Source organism: Prosopis cineraria, unplaced genomic scaffold (genome assembly GCF_029017545.1).
Source record: "Prosopis cineraria cultivar Desert tree isolate PC_DT_omini unplaced genomic scaffold, ASM2901754v1 PC11, whole genome shotgun sequence".
NCBI classification, from domain to species: domain Eukaryota; kingdom Viridiplantae; phylum Streptophyta; class Magnoliopsida; order Fabales; family Fabaceae; genus Prosopis; species Prosopis cineraria.
The window spans coordinates 15,056,576-15,079,638 of record NW_026555342.1 but is presented as its reverse complement, the minus strand read 5'-3'; the positions used below and the strand labels follow the sequence as shown (position 1 = coordinate 15,079,638).

Sequence of the window (23,063 nt, the reverse complement as noted above, 5' to 3'; positions counted from 1 at the left end):
TTAAATAAAATACTCTATTAAATAATAGCAGACATGAAGAGATAATATTTGGTGGAACACAACTATTTTATTGGGGAACATAATTTGATTAAAAATACCACACATTTTTTAACTGTGTGTGCATATATATAAATATGTTGTTGGCCTTCCGCAAAGGTTCGTTTTGGCCATAGTTCTAAATGTGTATTTTTCAGAGCACTAGACTCTAGCATAAGAATCTGCCAGATTTTAACAAGATGCTGCTCATATATATAAAGATGATTTGATTAAAAATGCCACACACTTTTTTTTAAACTGAGTGTGTGTGTGTATAAAGATGTTGTTGGCCTTCTGCAAAGGTTCTTTTTTGGCCATAGCTCTAAATGTGGATTTTTCACAGCACTAGACTCTAGCATAAGAATCTGCCAGATTTTAACGATGAACAAGATGGTTAGAATTGAGGGTCTTAGTTGTCAACCTATGTGTCTCCAAATAATGGGTGAAATAAAACTAAAATAATATTAGATATTGGTATCCTCTCAAGAAAGCATCTTCCTCAAATCAAAAGCACATAATATCTAAAGAATGCATCACTAATGAAACCAAGAATCAAGTTTCTATGGTAGTCAAGCAAAAGCATATTCGCTTATGTGTGAAGACTTACATGAGCAAGGGAATATTTTTTTAATGATTTTAAAAATAAATATAACAAATATAACTTTTTAAAGAAAACTGAACAACCTGATATCATGAACAAGTCAAATACAACAACTCAACAAGCTATTTGGCAATCAACAAAAACAATACAACAGGCTAGAAACATGTCAAGTATCCCTGCTCTGCATTCACGATTCTACCCTACTTCTTTAAAGGGCATGAGGATTACAAATACAGTCAACTCATTAAAATCATGATGGATTCAGTGCCACCGGAAATCCTAATGCAAATATGCAAAGCAATGATTAAGATTCAGGATCAATACTCTTCAACATTGCCGAGAGGTACAAGGCTTTCAGAATAATTGAAATTAAATTTGATAAATGAGGCAATGAGAAATGAACACTGCAGTAAAACAATAAAAATTGTGTCCGATTTATTTCCACTAGGAAGTCCTTGAACAAATCAAATCTCCAAAGTAATGACCAAGATTTTGTAATGTGGACACGTTGCCAAGGTCAAAAGAACACTAAACTTGATAATATAAAACGGTCGAATACAAGAAGCTAGAAATGTCTGGTACTGAGGCTCCATCCTCGATATAGTTTTGGATTCATTTCCACTAGAAGTCTCTGAACAGAGAAAATTTGCCAAGTAAAAATTAAGATTTAGCATCATGGCTCTTCAATATGGATGTTGCCAAGAGGCATCACAAAGCAAATAAAACATGTGCGTAGAGAATTACATTTGCAATGGAATCAGTGGTGGAAGAGAAAAATCACAATTCTAGTTAAGACTTAAGAGTGTTATATAGCATAGAAAGTCTCAAAATTTAAAAATGAGTGGAATAGTATTGTTGGGTATAGAACCTCTGTCATCATCCATTGCTATGTCTTACTTCACAGTGCTGAAGGGAAGAATGTGTTTCACAAAAGAAAGTAAAGTACGAGGAGGAAAGGAGGAAAATAATATTCTGGGAAAAATGATATTAAAGGGCGAGTATTGATCAAGATTTTGGGATGCTGATATGTTGCCAACATTGAAAGAAAACAAAACACAGCCTGAAACAAGTCAAATACAAGAAGCTAGAAACATTTGTGCTGAGAATCTACATTGACCATTCTAGATATATTCTCTAAAGGGCATCAATGATTATAAAAACAGTGAAATAATCTAAATCATTCTTGATAAATTCATCAAGGCTCTTCAATATGGATGTTGCCAAGAGGTACAAGACTTTCTACATGATTACAAACAATTGAAATCTGATATCCACGTCTGAAGGTAGCAAATGTCTCCAATTCATGAGTATTAAGATTCAACCGACATATAGGAAATTCAAAACATTCATCTGGCGGATCATGATCTTTGCAGACTATTTCGTTAAACCAAATACCATATGGAACCATATTTAAAATGGTGCTAATAGAATATATCTTATTCCAACCCTTTCTCTCCCCGGATGCACCTATACCCTCCTCCATCACCCACAAGTCAATCACAAAAGATTTATTGTTCTCACTCTTTGCACGAGAAAACATAGCAAGTTTGTTCTCATACACAAGGAGGCTACAACGTGAATAAAAGCCTAATACAGTAGGTGGTGGTGGTATCAGCGTAAACTCTTCCATTGCTATGTCAAATGAAACTATCATCCAACCACCAACACCACCACCTAGCCTTTCCCCACGCCAAAAAATAGCACCATTTACAGTGATAGCTGGAAATTTAAGGGATACACCCCCATTTTTACCAACTTTTATCTGTTTCCATAAACCTGTGCTTAATGAATACACTGTTACCTGTTTACGCCTGACCTTGTAATCAAAGTAAGACATCACTATCTTGTAATCATTAACAATAGGACTGAACCCAAATCCTCCGTCAAAATCGCCGCTAAGTTTTTCAATACAAGGGTGAGGAACCTGTTTGGCTTCTCTAGTGGCAGGATTCCACAATAAAAGAGAAGGAAGAATCTGAGATTCACCGTGAATTCGAGCACAGAGCAAACCGTTGCTGGATCCGAAAATGGTAACCTTGCGCGAGATCAAAGGCGAGGGCACAACTTCAAGGACTCTGAATTTGTAATCGAGCATAACGCAGTACCGACGATTACTCCTAACGGCACTGTAATGCAGAAGAAGCAAAGGTTTTGAAGAGTGGAGTGGTGGAGGTGGTCGGCGATGAACGTTGGGGTCTTGATCAGATTTTTCCAAAGTTTGCAGACACATTGAAATCTGATTAGGGATTTCACAGGAAGCCGTGTGAGAATGTTTCTGATGATTTCTTCGGGAAGATATGGTGTGTGGCCATCCGCCGCAGTCTGATCCATGGTGCTCGACCTGAACAGAAAAGGGAAGCCTTCGCCGTCACAAGCTGCCATTAGCCTTACATCGAGTGAAAACTTCAGGATTTGAATCTATGAACTGTTACGGAAATTTACAAATCTCTTAAAACTTAACTATAAGCTGATCATCATGCCCTCGTCTCTACAAATTTTCTCTATCATCACCATCGCATATTCTCATCATTAATTAACTGTTGATGGTTTCACATTACATATTTTAATATTTTTTATTATAAAATATTATAATTTAAAAGTAAAAATAATCTTATAAATAAAAATTAAGAGAAAAAAATGATTCTTAAACTAATAAAAAATATTAAAAAATAATAAAATTAATTGATAACTAACTAATATTAAATATTTTTAACATCAGAATGATGATAGAGAAAATATTAAAAATTGAGTAATAAAATTAATATATAATTCACTTTAAAAATATTTGTAACCTTTCGTACATAATTTAAGTATAAAAATGACCATTAATCCAAAACTTTAAACATGAGCAAAGTTTGTTATAATTAAATTAAAAATATAAGGAATAAGTGATTAATTTTTTAAACATTTATTTATTTATTTAATTACTTTTCATTTGGAAAAAGTTGAAAGAAATTATATTCCGCTCCAAAAAATTTGATGAGGAGAGCATACCTTGACATAAAATTTTATTTACTATCGTTTTTTATTGTGCAACTATATTTTTTAATTAGAAACAATTCTACATTAAGTATGGGTATCTTTCTCAATCTTATCTATATATCTTTATTGCTTTCTCTTGAAGGCAATTACCTTTATTTATTTTATAATTTCTTAGGTTAATAAGATGAGTATTGCAAATATTTTTTTTTCAATTGTTCAACAAATATTTACGAAAAAACATATTCTCCAATCCCTATGATTTTATTGACTTTTACTTTTAACATTAGTAACTTTTTTTAATATTTTCAATCTCTATAATTTCAACAAGATTAGATGATGTTTGTTATTTAAACCCTTATATTTTCAGTATTTTTAATATTGTCAGTCTAGAAAAAACTATAAAAACTAAAAACAAAATTTAATAAAATTATGGAGATTAATGATTATATTTTCTCAATATTTAAATACACTGATTTTGTACAAATTCTTTTAGAAATGTGTACATTAAGGGAGTGATAAAAGTGTTCAAAAGCATACTAAAGGCGGAAAGGTGAGAGGGAAAAGAAATTAAAATAAGATGTAAAAGGAGAAATTAAAAAAATTAAGGAAAAACATCCACCTTACTTATTTTAAAGGTATTGAAAATTAAAAAGCATAAATAAAGAGTACTCGGATAGAGACATACCAGATTCAACTATTCAAGCATGGAGCAAATTAGTCAATACTTCGTGCACTTTGCCTTGAGATGGTCAATTTATAGCATCGGTTGGTGACACAAAATAAGAAACTGTTGATCATATTCATTATGATAGGATGATTGCAATATGATACACCTTTTATTAAAAAATATAAAGTTTTAATGTTTTTATTATTTAATGTTTTAAAAAATGCCTTACATTTTTGAATGGAATGAGTATATTCTATTAATTGCAATATAATATCTAAATGAAAAAACATAATCATTGATCCATATAATTTTATTATATTCTATTTTTTGTTTCCATATTTTTTTTTAGTATTTTTAAATTCTTATAATATACGTAATTTAACATCTTTATGAACCTCAGAAACAAACGCCACTTGATCTTATTAAAATTACAAGGATTGAAAATACAGAAAAATTATAGGCAGTAAAAGTAAAAATCAATAAAATATAGGGATTAATGATTGTGTTTTTCTTATTTTTAATTAATAATATGTTTTGGACTAGGTCAAAAATCAAATCACAATAAATTCTTGATTTTGGTCAAAAATTAATTTAATTAAATATTAAATTAAATACTACTAATTAATATAAGAAAAAAAATACAAATACATCCCATGTGAGAAATTTATTTACAAATAAATTCAACAAATTTGTCAAACTATACCCAGATTCCATGGGACATAACTAAAGTCTTGGACTCCCACGAGCTGGCCATAGTAAAATCCTTGATTTTGAATTTGAGGATCTAATGTCATTAGAAGAAGATTTGTGAACTTTATTAAGATTGATTTTAGAGTCAAATATGCGAAAGATGGTACTAAAGGGTCAAAATATAAGGATTGAAAATTCTGGATTTTCCGTCTATGGATGTGGCAAGACTCAAGAGCCATGTCACTCACTGACCAATTTCATTGAACTTTAGAATATTTCATGCTCTTCTTGATCTTTTCATATGCCTAATATAAATTGTCTAATTACTTCCCACAACTGATTGCCGAAAATTACGACCTTCTTCTTGCTTTTTTTCTGGGAAAAATTGCTATTAAATGCCCAGCTGAACCACAAATTATGCCCAGGGACTAAATGCATTTAAAGAGCTATTATGAATATTTTATTCATAGAACAATTTGTGCAATTGAATGAAATGCTCTTCTGTTTTAATTTAACAATTAAAAAATTTTAAAAAGCACAAAATTTGGCTATTGGAGCTCCAGCCACTCCTCTGACAAGTAAAAGGCCACTAGAAAAAGTCAATATCCCTTGATTGCATGCAATTATCAAAGATTACATAAAAACTCAATAATTAGAGGGTGCAAGGGTTTTAACTTAAAGTGTATGAGTTCTAACTCAAGATATAAGGATTCTAGCTTGGAGTGTAAGGGGTCTGATTTAGGGTGCAAAGTGTGTGGCATCTATCATACCACTATCAATTACATGTGATTCGTAATCATTTTAATATAATTTAGGAGCATTGATAGTGCCGTGATCTCTCTTTGATTGTTTTACAGTGAATTTGTTAGATATTATATGTCATTTTGGCTTAGGCATGTTTGCAAATATCTTCATATATTGATTTATATGGAATCAGTGGTCATTTTCATGTAATTTAGAGACACTATTGTTTGCATGGTTTTTATGTGTTGATTTTACATGAAATTTGTTAGATATTACATATAATTTTTCTCAAGCATGTTCACACAACTCTTTATAGAATTTTTTTTTTTACATGAAATTAGTGGTCATTTTCATGGAATTTAGGGGCATTATAGTGATGTGCTCTCTGTATGTTTGTTTTATATGAAATTCGTAAAATCAATCTTGTAACTTTTGCTCACTAATTTGCATTCCCTCTATATGTTCAAATTACAAGTAATTGTTTATAATTATCATAAAATCTAAAAGTGCTGTCATAAGCTTGCATCCTATTTGTTAAAATTATATATAATTGTCTATAATTATCATGTAATTGTTTATAATTATAATTTTGATGGATTCAATTCAACCAGAAAGCCCAAGGCAAACATGCAAAGTAATGACTGGGTGTTGGTTCTCAGTTTATATTTGACAAAAGCCCATTTAAAAAATTTTAAATTATTTATTAAATACAAAAGCACATTTCAGATGTGATTTAAATATATTTTTACAGGTTATCTAAATAAGAACTCTAAGATTCAGGATAAATGCTCTTTGATGTGCCTATTGTCAACCAGAGCAAGACTTTCTGCATAATTGAAAGCAGCTGATAAGGAATTGCCACGTCTGCCAGAAGCAATGTTCTTTAATTCACGAGAATTCATATTTAAATAGACATAGATCAGTTATCAATGCATCATTTGCTTCATATTCTGTTTCATCACATCCAAGTTGAGAAGAATTTTGTCTAACCAAATACCCTTTGGATCCAAGTAAGGACCAGGACCAGTGTTTACAGTTTATTTCTTGCTCCAACTCCATCTTTTTCTAGATGCACTCCCACTCTCTTCCACTACCCACAATTCAAACACAAAAGAATCATAGTTCCCCATCGCAGAAAAAGAAATAGGAAAATATAGCAAGATGGTTCTCATATACAATAAGCCTACTAGTCAAAACAAGGTCTGCTAATACAGATCAAAGACAGACCTACGTTCAAGGGGCCCACTAAAGTCAAAGCCGTCTCATAGATGTAATAAAAGGAAAATTTCGCATGCCCCCTCCAAAAAAATTGTCATTTGCCCCCCTTCCTGAAATATTGTTAAGATTGATTTTGGAGTCAAATATGCGAGTGATGGCATTAAACTGTCAAAAAATAGGGAGAATGACAAAGGACTTATTTTAAAAGGACCAATTTTATTCAAAATAAGTCCCAAGATATTTTAAAATATCAATTAAGTTTCATGGGCCCTCAGGAGGCCATATGAGCAATGTTAAAATTACTTAAAAGCCCTCATTAACCATATTAGGAGCTTTGGAATTCCCCACCTCCTTTTGATATCTAAATCGTCGGTATTTCAAACATCTCCACTATAACTCAGATTTGTGAAAAAAAAATATGGAACTTAATTGACCTTTTGAAATTACTTGGGACCTTAGTGAATTTAATTACTCTCTTTAAGACTTAATTGTCATTTTCTCCAAAATATATGGATTGTTCGTGGATGTCGCAGCGCTCCAGCCATGCCACTCACTAACCAATTTCATTGAATTTTAGAATATTTCATGCACTTATTGATCTTTTCATACGCCCAATATAAATTTTCTAATTACTTCCCACTAGTAATTACAAAAAATTACGACCCTCTTCCCTTCTTATTTGGAATGATCCTTTAAATGCATTTAGTCTCTGGATTTAAAGAATCATTCTAAATATTTTATTTATAAAAAATTTATATAATTAATTGAAATGTCCTTTTGCGTTAATTAAAAAAACACAATTTTGCCACTGGAGTCCTACCCGTTGGAGCCCCAGCCCATCCTCTAGCAAGTGATGGTGTGCTTGCAAGGGTATCCATAAAAACTCAATACCCCTTAATTACATGTAATTATCAAAGATTACATGAAGACTCAACAATTAAAGGGTGTAAGGATTTTAACTTATCATGCAACGATTATGGTTTAGAATGCAAGGTGTAATGGGATTGGCTTAGTTAGAGTGTAAGGGTTCTAGCTTAAAATGTAAGGGGACTAGCTTGAAGTGCAATAAAATTGGCTTAAGGTGCAAGGGTTGATTATGGTTTAGAATGCAAGGTGTAAAGAGATTGGCTTAGAGTGTAAGGGTTCCAGCTTAAAATATAAGGAGACTAGCTTGAGGTGCAAGAAAATTAACTTAGAGTGTAAGGGTTTTGACCAAGAGTACAAGGTGTAAAGTTTTTGGCTTGAATACAAAGAATCTAACTTAGGGTGGAAGGTGCGTAGTTTGTGTTATACCACAGTCAATTTATATAATTCATAATCATTTTTATATAATTTAGAGGCATTGACAATGACATAGTCTCTATGTGATTGTTTTATATAGAATCCGTTAGATGCTACATTTAATTTTGGAGCACTGACTGGCGTGGTCTTTTTGTGATTCTGTTATTTATGCATTTTAATTTTTCATGTGATGTCAGCCGATTTCCTACTGATTTTCTTCGCCTGGCTTTTACATTTCACAGTTCCTTTATCTAATAGTTGTATGCATTGAACCTTAAGATATTGGCCTTAAGTATGAATCTCGCATTGGAGAGCTTAGACATGTGTTGTTTGATCACAATTCAAAGTCAAAAGTGGAGAAACGTATAACTGATGAACTCGTGTATTCCTGTGACAAATCAATTTAACAGCTTTGACGCGACAATGACGATAGATATCAGTCAGTGAAATTTGACAAACAAATTTGAAACCATAATGAATCACTTGACGTGGTCCAATGACTCACATTAATACGGTGATGATCTGTACATGATTTTCCTAGTTAAAATCAACCGTAACTGAGATCTCTTTGGTCAAGTTTAATTATACATCAGAGAATGCTGAATGGATATAACTGTTGAATGTATAACAATGAACAAAATGGTTAGAATTGAGGGTTTTAGTTGTTGACTTGTCACCCTGTGTCTCCAAATAAAGGGTAAAAAATATTAGATAGTGGTATCCTCCCATGAAAGCATCTTCCTCAAATCAAAGCACAAAATATTTGAAGAATGAATCACTAAAGAAACCAAGAATCAACAAGTTTCTATTAGCTTACGTGTGAAGAATTACATCCGCAAGGGAATATTTTTAATGGTTTTCAAAACAAATCTAACAAATATGACTTTTGAAAGAAAACTGAACAACCTGATATCACGAACAAGTCAAATACAACAACTCAACAAGCTATTTGACCAACAACAAAAACAATACAACAGGCTATAGAAACATCTGGTGTCAAGTATCCTTGCACTGCATTCACCATTCTACCCTTTTCTCTAAATGGCACGAGGATTACAAATACAGTCTAATCAAAAACCACCCGAAATACTAAACCAAATATGCAAAGCAATGATTAAGATTCAGGATCAATCCTCATCGATGTGCCCATTGCCAACAGGTACAAGGCTTTCAGAATAATTGAAATTAAATTTGATAAAATGACACAATGAGAAGTCCTTGAACAAATCACAATCTGATAACCAAGATTTTGGAATGTGAATGTATTGCCAAGGTCAAAAGAAAGAAAAAAAAAACACAACCTGATAATATAAACAGGTCAAATACAAGAAACTAAAAATGTCTGGTACTGATTATCTACATTCACCATTCTAGATAGTGTTGGATTCATTTCCACTAGAAGTCTTTGAACAGAGAAAATTTGCAAAGTAATAATTAAGATTTAGCATCATGGCTCTTCAATATGGATGTTGCCAAGAGTTATCACAAAGCAAAGGAAACACGTGTAGAGAATTACATCAGCAATGGAATCGGCAGTGGAGGAGAAAAATCACAATTCTAGTCAAGAGTGTTATAGTATAGGAAGTCTCAAAATTTAAAAATGCGTGGAATAATATTGCTGGGTATAAAATCTCTACTATCATCCATTGCTATGTATTATTTCACAGTGCTAAAGGGAAGAATGCATTTCACGTACGCTAGGAAAATAATAGGTTGAGAAACATGATATTAAAGAGTGAGCAATGATCAAAGATTTTGGAATGCCGATATGTTGCCAGCATTGAAAGAAAACTAAACACAACCTGATAATATAAAAAAGTCAAATACAAGAAGCCAGAAACAGTTACTGAATATCTACATTCATCATTCTAGATAGATTCTCTAAAGGGGGGAAATAATTATATAAGCAGTGAAATAATCTAAATCATTCTTGATAAATTCATCAAGCCTCTTCAATATGAATGTTGCCAAGAGGCACAAGACTTTCTACATGATTACAAACAATTGAAACCTGATATCCACGTCTGAAGGTAGCAAATGTCTCCAATTCATGAGTGTTAAGATTCAACCGACATATAGGAAATTCAAACAAATCATCAGGGGGATCATCATCTTTGCACACTACTTCATCAAACCAAAAACCGTATGGAACCATATCTAAAATGGTGCTGATAGAATATATCTTATTCCAACCCTTTTTCTTCCCAGATTCACCTGTCCCTTCCTCCATCACCCACAAATCAATCACAAAAGAATCATTGTTCTCACTCTTTGCCCGAGAAAACAGAGCAAGTTTGTTCTCATACACAGTGAGGCTACGACATGAATGAAAGCCTACTTTAGGTGGTGGTGTTATCAACGTAAACACTTCCATTGCTATGCCAAATGAAACTATTATCCAATCACCAACACCACCACCCAGCCTATACCCACGCCAAAAAATAGCACCATGCAGCGTAATAGTTGGAAAATCAAGTGATAGACCCCCCAAGTTAACAACTTTTATCTCCCTCCATGAACATGTGCTTAATGAATACACTACTACCCGTTTAGCCTCGACCTTGTAATCATAGTAAAACATCACTATCTTATAATCATTAACAATAGAACTGAACCCAAATCCTAGCTTAAAATAGCCAATATGATTATTAACAGGGTGGGGAACCAATCTGGCTTCTCTAGTGGCAGGATTCCACAATAAAAGGGAAGGAAGGACCTGAGATTCAATGTGAATTTGAGCACAGAGCAAACCGTTGCTGGAACTGATAATGGTAACCTTTTGGGAGATCAAAGGCGAGGGCAGAAGTTCAAGGACTCTGAATTTGTAATCGAGCATAACGCAGTACCGACTATTACTTCTAACGGCACTATAATGCAGAAGAAGCAAAGGGTCTCGAAGAGCGGAGATGTGGAGGTGGTCGGCGACGAACGATGCGGACTTGATGACATTTTTCCAATGTTTGCAGACACATTGAAATCGGATTAGGGATTTCACAGGAAGCCTTATGAGAATGTTTCTGATAATTTCATCGGCAAGATATGGATATGGTGGGTCGCTATCGACCACAGCCTGGATCATGGTGCTCGACCTGAACAGGGGAGGGAAGCCTTCAAGCGGCCATTATGTTTATGGTAAGTCGGTAACCATATGTATTTGGTTTAATATTTAGAAACATAATTATTTATTTATTTAAGTATAAGAGTTATACAAGATATTTAGATTTTAAAAGGTTCAAATATTAGCAAGAATAATTTGGTATAAAATAAATAATTAATAAAAATATGTAATTCTTAATTTAATTAAAAAAATTTTTAAGTGTATAAATAAGACTAAGATTTGTTTATTTTAACTTATTTTATATAAAAAATTACTTTTTTTTGAAAAAAACAATTCTGTGAATTTTCATAATGTTTGTTTAAATTTTTAAAAATAATTAAAATAAAAATAAATTTTTAATTATTTTAAAAAGCTATTTTAAATAATTTTTAAAAATATTCTAATATGATAAATAGGAAAGAACGGTCTAAACAAGGAGAATAATAAATAAAAATATCATAAAATTTTAAAACAATATAATAATAAATTATTTTATAAATTTAAAATTAAGAAAGATATTATAAAATTTAAAAATAATTAACTAATAATTAATTTTTTATTATTATAATCAAATATAAATTAATGCATAATTTTTATAAAATATCTACAAAATTAATCTCTTTTCATATAATCTTTAAATTATTTAAAAAGTATTTATTTTTTAATTTTAAACATACAAGCTTAAGTATGGGTTTTTCTTTTCATTTAATACTATGGTTCAGCTTATTTGATAAGAAAATATCTTTTTTAAAATATATTTATAATTTTTTCTGGATTTTTGACAATAAAAATAATACAAAGCATGTTTATGATTATTTTAAAAAGAAATTTTAAGTAATTTTTAAAAATAATCTAATGTGACAAATAAAAAAATATTTTAAAAAGATAGTATACATACAAATATCATAAAATTTTAAAATAATTAAATAATAAATTATTTTAATAAAAAGATAAAGGAGGATATCCTTAATTTAAAAAAAATAATTAATAAAAATTTATTATTATTGTAAATAAATATAAAATAATGTTTACTTTTCTATAAAATCTTTTCAAATTAATTTCTTTTTATAAAATTTTTAAATTATTTTTAAATTATTTATTTTTAATTTTAAACAAATGGAGCCTATATTCCACCTCAAAAATTAGATGAGTAGGGCATATCTTAATATAAAAATCTTATTTCGTAGGATGGTTTGTGCATATATTTTTTTTATTTGAAACAGTCATATACTAAATTTGGTCGTTTCTCTATTTTGTTTATATATCTTCATTACTTTATCTTAACAACTGTTGCCACTAAATTTCTTATATTAATAACAAGATAAATGAATGAGTTAGGCCCTTTAATTTTTAAAAACAATAAAATATGAATTCATGTCATTGATAATAGTTAATTTTAATCATTGATCAGAAATGATGAAAAGTAATCTAAAAAATTATAGAAAATGATCCAAATTTTTTTTTATCTTTTTCTATAAATTTTTTTATTCTTTATTATAATTTTTAGGCTTTTGATTGTAATATTATTCAACATGAATGTCTTCGTTTTACTGTAACATTATTGTGTATTTGGTTTAATATTTAGATATATCATGACTTTGTTAGAGTAAAATTAGAAACAAATCATTTTCAAATTTAAATTAAGTTTCTTCGTTTATTCCCAAACAATAGTTTAAAATAATTAATGAGATTTCATTGTCAAGTTCAATTATATTATCAATGGGAATGCTTATTTTATTTAATATGTTAAATAACCAGGAACAAGAACGCTTCAAATAATTACAAGAGATTGTTTTTTATTTTAATGGAGAAGAGGATTAAACACGTATTTATTTAATTACTTTTCATTCAAAAAAAGTTGAAAAAAAATTATATTCCACATCAAAAATTTGATGAGGAGGACATATCTTAATATAAAATTTTATTTGCTATCTTTTTTTTTGTGGTGTACATATATTTCTCTATCTTGTTTATTTCATTTATATATCTTCATAGCTTTCTCTGTTTTTTATTTGGCCAAATTCATTGCCTTCTCTTGAAAGCCATTATCTCTACTTATTCTATAATTTCTTAGATCAATAAGATAAGCATTGCAAATATTGTTTTGCTAATTGTTTATCAAATATTTAAATACAATGATTTTGCACAAATCCTTTTGATAATGTGTAAATTAAGAAGTGATAAAATTGTTTTATGAGAGGTGATAAGGAAAATAAAATTAAAATAAGATGTGGAAGAAGAAATTAGAAAGATAAAGGAAAAACATCATCTTTCTTTTAAAGGTATTAAAGATGCAAAAGTATAAATAAAGAGTACTCAGATGGAAATACATACATTTTACATTGAGACAGCCAATTTATAGCATGGGTAGATGACACAAAATAAGAAGTCATGTCAATGCAAATCATGTTCATTATGAAACGATAATTACAATATGATATAATCTTTTTTGTTTTGGGTAACATGCAATATGATATTGTTTAGGCCTAAAGTTGAAGTGCTAGCCCAAAAATAAGGAGAGTTAAGACAAATGACATGATAGGCCCAAAAAGCATGGCTGGATTCATTTTAAGGAGAAGGGTGTATCACCCACAAACTTGGCATAACTCTCAAGACTTAGCGGTGACAATACATGAGAGATTGTTTAGTGGGTATAGTGTTACATGCCATGAATCTCACGAGAACATGCCAAGTGGTCCCTAATATTTTGCGAACAAGCTCTAGATCTCATGAGAGTAAAAGTCTTGGTCGAATGCTTGTAAAAGGGCTAGAGGACTGTAAGAAAGAGGATCATCATCAAGAATCAACTCTATCATTTTCAAACAAAATTAACTTTCCAAATTTATCTTGTATTTTCAATTAGTCTTAGAATCATTTTCAACTTCTAGTTACAATCAACACAATAATGTATTTTTACTTTCATCATTAATTTAAAGACAAATTTTGTTTAGATTTCTTTGCATCCTTACATTCAGATAAACTGTGATTAAGAGAGCTTGAGGATCCTATTGTTATCTCAAAAACTCAAAGTCTCTAATGTGCCTCTTATATTTATTGTTTTTATTTAAGTAACAGATATATGCTATTAGTTACAACATGCAATATGCAATATAAAAGGATGATTGCAGTGTGCAATATGATATTTTCCATTCGTTGCAATCTCTTACGTCAATAAAATATTTCGGAGTCCATCAAAAATCAAGATCTCAATTAATTATTGATTTCGGTCAAAAAATCAATTTAATTAAATATTAAATCAAATATCAATTTATTTAAGGGAACATTTAAAATAGGATACATGTATATAAGACATTTATTTATAAATAAATTCCATGAATTTGTAAAAATATATTCCTTCTGTTCAAAAATATAAGGCATTTTTTGATGAGTTGAATGTTCAAAAATGTAAAACATTTTTAGTCTTTCGATGTATAATTATTGCCCTTTTTCTAAAAGTGTCCCTATTGATAAATGATTTTATATTTATTGTAGGGTGTTTAATAAAGATAAATATGAAAAAATAGAGTTAGTTTGAAAATAAGTAACTACTTTATTAAGAATGTGATTCAGTTAAAAATGCCTTACATTTTTGAATGAAGGAAATATTCAAGTTTTAAGAGATTTACTTGAATTTATTTTACCATATAAAATGTTATCAAAAAAAAATTTACCACATAAAATGACAGATCATATCTAGCACCCCTACCACTTTAAAATCTCAATTTCAAAGGGACTTTGTAAAGAGTGATTTTAAAATTAAACATATGAGAAATGGTATTAATGGGCCAAAATATAAGGATTGAAGATTTTGATGTCCTACGAGGGTGGATGTGGCAAGAAGAGCCATAACACTCACTAACCAATTTCATTTATGATTTTTTTATATAATTACCTATTATTTATGCACTGAGTCAAGTATAATGACATTGGGTAGTAAAATTCTTCTAACGAGTGTTGACACCACTAGTTAAACTAGTACAATTCTTTATTAATTAAGGTACGTACGTGCTTGTTGGTAATATGCTATCAATTTTAACATGTGCAATATAACAATGAACAGAAAGGTTAATGTCGGGTCGTTAACCTATCATCCTATTTGTTTGCAAATAAAGCGTGAAATATAACTAAAATAATGTTTGATAGTGGTATCATCTCATGAAACATCTTCCTCAAATCAAAACACAAGAATCCCAAAAATGCATCACTAAGAATCTTGATAAATCCTATGATCTTCTTGATCTTTTCCTATGCCAATAGATCTTTTGTAATTACTTCCACGAGTGATTACTAAAAATTAAGCCCCTCTTCTTCGCTTTTTTTTTTCTTCCCCATTTTTCATTTTTGAAAGGATTTCTAATAATCTTGCCCTTTCTCTTTGAAAAATGTCACAAAATTTTTTAAACAAATTTAAAATTTATTAGCCGGACAAAAATTTTAAAATGTCACTCCTAAATTTATCAGTTAATTTCAATGAAAACTCAAAATGATAAATTTGGCCATGACGTTCACTTTTTTGTCATTGGAGCTGATTTTTTTTTTCTTAAAGTATCCTCACAATCGACAGTTATGAAATTAATCACTTGAAGAATCTAATTACTGTATAAGGGGTTATTTACTTTCAGTCAATATTCTCTATAAACTTCTTTAAAAATCAAACTCTAAAAGCATTTTACACGTGATGGATGTGAAAAATGATAATTTCATTAACGAATTTGAAACCCAATTTAATTGGTTTAATTAAAATCTTCTTATATTTAAACTTTTTTCAAATGGGATGTCAAGTTTTTACCATTAAATAAATAAATATTATTTAAAATAAGACTAAATCAGAGTTATAGGGTATATAGAAATTTTTTGAAAAAATTACAAAAAAGGGGGACAAAAAAACATCATTTTATAAAATTATGAGTTGTTCGTAATGACCAACAATGTGCTCACTGTGGTGAATCACGTTGAAGTTAATTTAGTTTATATAATAGTCAATATTCTATACAAAAATGGTAGAGATAATTTGCTCAAAATTTTAAAGTTTAAGATTTATGATGCTACTCATGTAATAGTTTAGAGGGTGAGGATTCTCTCATCTTCCTTTCCCATCCTCTCCTCCTTCTCTTCATTTTCTAACCATTAAGATTAACATTTTAGATGGTTTGGATTTAATATTTTATAAAATATATATTTTTTATTTGGTTTAACTGCAATTTTAAACTACCGAAATTAAAATTTAGGAATTTAAGTTTGATCATTTATCTTTTCTTATAATTTAACATTTAAATAATGATTTTACAAGATAGCAAAATTGAGTAGTCCAAATCTTGATTTGATAGTTGAAAATTGAAAAGAACATAAGAGGATGGTAAGAGAAGAGGAGAGAATCTACTCTCTTAGTTTAGGATTTGTGGTACTTATCAACAAATAACACATTAGTAAGGAATTGCCATATTAGTATTTGATTGGGTTTCATAGTGAACAATAACAAGGTTAAGAAAGAGTTAATTGTGAGAATAATTTGTTCTAAATTTAAAAATTTATAGTCCATTTTATATATTTTAAAAGTTTAAAGTCTAAAGCATTTTTTGCGTAATATTTTAAAGTTCAAAATGCTCATTAACCCAATATAATATGACTAAATAAAAATAGTGTTAAAGGAAGGAGGCTTTGGAGAAAATTACATTCAAGAAGACTTAAAACATCAATATGCCCGTAGAAGATAGGCATGTATGTAATTTTTTATGTTAAGCAATTTCGCCTCCCCTCTCCCTTTTCTTCCTTTTGTATTTTAAATTTATTTAATAATTAAAGTTATAAACGTATATAGAGTGAATATGTGAATTATATAATTCTTTATCGTCCATTATATAATCAAATTTGACCAAAAAAATAATATAATACAATATGATTTAATAAAACTGTACTAGATGTGAATCCATAAATTATAGAAAATAATTTCTGTTTATAGTTTATAGATGATAAAGCAAGTTAGATTTTTTATATTTTATGTTGATATCAATAGGGGCTATCATCTAGCCTGGTTACCTAGTATGCATAGCCCATCTCAAAATAAACATTCTAAAAGAATTTGAGCATGTTCAAGTTGGACTCAACAGTGGGCAAGGGTAGGCGTCGAGCAATTTATACTACCTTGCCCATTTGTCCACCCAGGGGTTTTTATATATATATATATATATATATATATTCCCTATGTAATACGCACATGTCTTTTTTTTTTTGGGGATTATGTTATTAATTTCTAGTGTGACATATAACCATTATATTCGTATTAAGAAAAATTGAAAAAACTATATACTTAATATTATATATTCAAGATATTTCTTTCCAATTAAGTGAAGATATTTGTATCATTTATAAATTATTTATTCTATAATAAATTCTTGTTATTAATATTATTGATACATTAAAATTTATTTATTTTGATTTAATTGGATAAAAGTACATTAATTGTATAAGGCTAAGTATATAAATATTACCTAAGAAAAATAATGACTTTGCATTTGTTCGAAACTCTATCATAAATCATAAGAAAATATAATATGCAAATTCTTATACTTTCTTAGGATCTTTGAATTTTTCTTTTTTTCAAAAAAATAAAATAAAATTAAGAACATGTTCAGCCCAAAATGTTTGGACATCCCATGACAGAATGATCAATGATAATGATTATAAGCATTTACATGGTACAGGTTCCTTCACAACAATAATTATTCCATCATAATTCCTTTGGCCAATGTTCCACCAGATTAATTTTAAAGATAAAGTATAGAGTTCATCTTCCCTAATGCAAGAGGTAATTTTGGGTTTAATATGATTGATAAATAATGCAATACGCTGATAACTGTGAATGCGTTGGTGTATATAGCACATGTGCAAGGCCTTTTAAAAAAAAAAAAAATAGCGTGGAGTGTTGACATATCATCCTATGTTTCTGCAAATAAAGGGTTAAATATAACTAGAATAATATTAGATAGTGGCATCCTCTCATGAAAGCATCTTCCTCAAATCAAAACACAGAATCCAAAAAATATGCAAAGAATTAACCCTCGTTGCAAAAGCATGTCAGCTTATGTGCCATGAATTGCATATGCAAAGAAATATTTTTCAATATGAATCTGACAAATGACTTCTTCTTTTTTTTTTTTTATTGAATCAAACTGAAGTGCATTCATAACTATATAATGAAAAAAGATAGTCAAGAGCAGAGCCAAATGATTCATTGTTCACCTCCTTCAGCTAATCAAGATGGGAAATGATCCAAGGTACAAAAAATGCTCACGACAACATGGGCTTTCCCAGCTAAAAAGTGAGCATTGCTAATAAAATCCATCCCTGTAAACAAAATTGGTGTCAAGTATCCCTGCATTCACAATTCTACACTACTCCTCTAAAGGGCATAAGGATTAGAAATAAAGTCAAATCATCACAATTTTGATGGATTCAATACCACCAGCAATCCTGAAGCAAATATGCAAAGTAATGATTAAGATTCAGGATTAATGCTATTCGATGTTTCTGTTGCCAATAGGTACAAGACTTTCTGCATAATTGAAAGTAATTGATAAAGAATCGCTACATCTGCAAGAAACAAATTTCTCTAATTCATCAGTATTCATATTTAACAGATATAGAACCGTTGTCATTCCAAGCTGAGAAGCATCGGAGATAATTTTGTCCAACCAAATGCCCCTTAGAGACATGTAAGGATTGGGGCCCATGCTCACAGTATATTTCTTACTCCAATTCCATCTCTCCTCAGATGGACTTGCACTCTCTTCCATCGCCCACAATTCAACCACATAAGGTTCATAGTTCCAAATATTAAAAAAGTATAGCTAGTTGATTCTGATGTACAGTAAGCGAGCCACGTAAATCACGGTCTGATAATGCTGTAGGCTGTGGTATCAACGTAAACACTTCCGTTGCTATGTCAAATGAAACTATTATCCATTCAATAACATCATCTTTACCCAAACCACCAAGCTCAACGATCCTATCCCCATACCAAAAAATAGCTCCACTAACATTGACTGGAAAAAGATGAAGAGACACGTCCCACCAAACTCCTGAGGTTTTATTAACTTCCATGACCCTGTATTCAATGAATACACTTCTACTACTAGATCATCCTCAGAATCAAACGCAGTTTCATGAGATACCACTATCTTGTAATCATTAACAATTGGACTGAACCCAAATGCGAATAAATCATAATTAGAATCAATATCGTCGTGCATAATTCTTGGCACCTGTCTAATCTCTCTAGTGGCAGGATTCCACAAGAAAAGGGAAGGAAGAAAAGGAAGTGGTGCACCATAACCAGTGCTAACACAGAGCAAGCCGTTGCTGCAACCAACGATCCTAGCATACCGTAAGGAATCTACCACAGGCGACGACTGAATTTCAAGAACCTGCATCTCATTATTGAGCATAAACAAGTGCAGAGGATCACACCTGAAGTCCGACTGCAAAAGAAGCAAGGGGTTTTCATTAGTGGAGTGGTGCAAGTGTTCTGCGATGGCAGAGTCGGTCTTGATGAGTTTTTTCCAATGCTTGCAGACACATTGAAATCGGATTAGGGATTTCACAGGAAGCCGTGTGAGAATGTTTCTGATTATTTCTTCCGGAAGAAATGGTGTGTCGCCATCCACCGCAGTCAGTTTCATGGTGCTCGATTGGAAGAGAGCAGTGGAACCTCGGCGATCACAAAAGGTCGTTATGGTTTGTCCGTTTATATTTATATTTAATATTTTTTTTGGTCGACCAATATTACAATAATTACACATGTTACACCCAAAAAACAATTACATATTATTATTATTATTATTATATATTAAACATTATGTACTTGATTTATTAATATTTAAGTAATGATGACTTTATTTTATAAAATCATTTCGAAATTTAAAATTTTAGCTAATTTCCAAACAATAGTTTAAAATAATTAATGGGATTTTAATGACAAATTCAATTGTTATCAATTGGGATACCTATTTTATTTTATATCTAAATAAATATAAACAGAAAACACGTTTCAAATCGCTTTAAGTGATCAATTTTTTTTTATTTTGATGAATAAGAGGTTAAAATATTTAGTTATTTATTTATTGAGTAAGATATAATGACCTCTTTTTTATTTTGTTAAAGTTACTCTTCTATTTTTAAAACCCTTTAATTCAAATTTTAACACCATTATGTATATTTCATTAACAATGTTAAAATACTTAATTTTTTATTTGTAATTATATTGAAAATTTTAAAATTATTAATTTCCCCTTATAATTTAATTGTCTACACTCCCTCTAATTTAAGTAACTTTAAATAAAAATATAACAATATTTAAACAAAAAATTTTAAAACATTGTATTAAAATTATAATTTTTAAAAAAATAAACATAAATCATATTGATTATTTTATCTCTTATTATATTAAATCCCAATTTTATTAAGTTATTTTTGTACATGTCTTATTGTGTTGATATATTATTTTATCCAACTTATTTTTTATTTTTTTTTAAAAAATAATAAATAAATAAATAAATAAGCTTGCATAACTAAAATATAAATATATCCATTAAAATTTGTTGGATAGCTTAAAACAAATTTTATACAACATTTATATTTAAAGAAAGATATTTTGGTCTGACATATTCGACTTGATGTAATCAATTCATGAAAAAGAGGAGATAAAAGGAGGAGGAACAAGCATGGAAATGGAGTTTAATCACACCAAGAAGCCTTCACCTTCAAAGGGCAACAAAACAATAAACATAATTACTGGCAAAAGCTTCAATGAGTATTCCCAATCAGAATGGAAATTGAATTCAACGTATTTCTGCTGAAGAATTTCCCATTCATTTTCACCCATCCACAATGGTACTGTCAAATTAATACCTCGTTCTCTTTGAACCCAAGATATCAACCTTTGCCACTATCCTTAAATGATCAGATGGCTATGAGGCCAGAGAACAATAAGGTTGAATGCATGTTTCTTTCTTTTATGTAAATTTGTGAAGGAACCACATCATAATATCATGATTCATGTGAAGAGAAAGATAGATATAATCAGAGACGGATCTAGAATTGAATATATGGGAGGGCCAAAATGCATAATTACATCATAATGGGAAGCTAAAATGAGTTTTAACATTTTTAACCAAAAACAACAATGTAATTTTTGATGTTTTTTTTCATCTGTCCTTAGATATGATGTGTGAAATCCACACACTTTGAAGAGTTCGTCATTCAACGTGTTCAAGTGTCTAACATTACATGACATTGTTGTGTAAATATTGTCACATGCATGAATCCAATCAATTTCGCACTACTATCATTCTTGGATGATAATGTCATGTGGGCAAATAAGATAGGGTTAAGGGGTAAAAATGCTTCGAAAATTCTCTGAAAGGAGAATTGAGTATTTTTATCTTTTAATTAGGGCAATTTTACCCCATTGTTAAATCTGGGGAATGTGCACCATTAAAATTAAAATTTGACTGAATGAAGAACAAGTGGCACTCATTGATTTGTCCTCAATTCTTTCCCTCTGTCTCTGAACCGTTCCTTTTCTCCATCTTCTTCCTTGTTCCTTAGACTTTCTATTTTACTTTTTTTTAATTTATTATTGCATAAGGTTCTCCCCTGCGAGCTAGCTTGCACACTGCCATCATTATCGAGCTTGTGATGAAGGTGGTGAACAGTGCCATTAATAAACATATGACAAATGTATGGTCATTCAGTACCTACACCCAATGAAATGTACATGCTCGAGTGAGTTCATTCATCAGTGGAATACAATTCCATGAATGGCGAATGGACTAATTAGAGGGACATGCATTGTTAAATTAGGAGAATAGATTGTGAGTACCTTTGTGATCCTTGCCAATGTTGAGAACAATGACCTCTACCAAGCCTTAGGTGTTCATAAGAAAACTAAGAGCAAGGGCTTCTTGAAAAGGCATTCTACAGATGACGGCCACAATAGCTGTGCCAACAATCTTTCTAAATCAAGGAATAAATATGACCAGACCACGAAGTTCCTTTGCTTATGGTTGCCACATTTGTCTTCAACCCACTAGAGACAAAATAAAGAGGTAGAAAAAGGCTAGAGATGATGTCCTCAAGCTTCTCGATTAAGACCCCAACAAAAGGACCATCTTTGGGCATGGCAATGCCAATCACAAACACCCTAGACAAGGCATGAATGCCAATAGTATTTGTGGCAAAACTAACGGCCAAGACTATTATCAGAGTGATACATATAAAGAGATCCTTTACAAGCTCGCCCTCATAGGAATGCCTAGCCATGATCAAGAGAACAGGTTTCACAGCAAAGACAAAAGCGGCACCACACAATAAAACCCACAGGGAAATGAGGGAAGAAGTGTGGGAGCCAGAGAGGGCAATGGCGAGGGCAAGAAGAATCCAAGTGATGACATCATTGACAACGGCAGCAACTATGGCTATGTGTCTAACGTCGGTGGCGAAGATGAGAAAGTCTAAGGAATAAGGAAGGAGGTGGAGATGAGGAACAGTTCAGAGAGAAGGGTAGACCCAGGACAAATCAACAAACATTGCCTATCATTCATTTGGTCAAATTTTGATTTTAACAGTCAACATTTTTCAAATTTAATGATAGGGTGAAATTATTCTCTTTTCTAAAATTTTAAGGCAAAATTACTCCAATTAAAAAGTGAAAGCACTTAGTGCTGATTCTAGAAAATTTTTGAGGGCAT

General features: G+C 30.5%; 3 protein-coding genes across 4 annotated transcripts; all 3 read right to left on the bottom strand.

The window, feature by feature from the left end:
- Positions 1 to 949: 949 nt before the first annotated feature.
- Positions 950 to 3,105, bottom strand: LOC129286804 (F-box/kelch-repeat protein At3g06240-like). 2 transcript variants are annotated; one of them, XM_054922856.1, is made up of 2 exons: positions 2,439 to 3,105; positions 950 to 1,268 (listed from the first exon to the last, which is right to left on the bottom strand). In XM_054922856.1, exons 1-2 carry the CDS (start codon positions 2,865 to 2,867, stop codon positions 1,203 to 1,205), a joined length of 495 nt encoding a protein of 164 aa, XP_054778831.1. In that variant the 5' UTR covers positions 2,868 to 3,105; the 3' UTR covers positions 950 to 1,202. The 2 variants fall into 2 exon arrangements, with proteins under 2 accessions (XP_054778831.1, XP_054778830.1); XM_054922855.1 differs by lacking the exon at positions 950 to 1,268 and having other exon boundaries at positions 1,806 to 3,099.
- A 7,056-nt stretch (positions 3,106 to 10,161) lies between these two features.
- Positions 10,162 to 11,298, bottom strand: LOC129286178 (putative F-box protein At1g32420). The gene has a single exon (XM_054922196.1). It carries the CDS (start codon positions 11,296 to 11,298, stop codon positions 10,162 to 10,164), a length of 1,137 nt encoding a protein of 378 aa, XP_054778171.1.
- Positions 11,299 to 19,149: 7,851 nt separating this feature from the next.
- LOC129286177 (F-box/kelch-repeat protein At3g23880-like) lies at positions 19,150 to 19,994 on the bottom strand. The gene is made up of 2 exons (XM_054922195.1): positions 19,438 to 19,994; positions 19,150 to 19,321 (listed from the first exon to the last, which is right to left on the bottom strand). Exons 1-2 carry the CDS (start codon positions 19,992 to 19,994, stop codon positions 19,150 to 19,152), a joined length of 729 nt encoding a protein of 242 aa, XP_054778170.1.
- Positions 19,995 to 23,063: the final 3,069 nt, after the last annotated feature.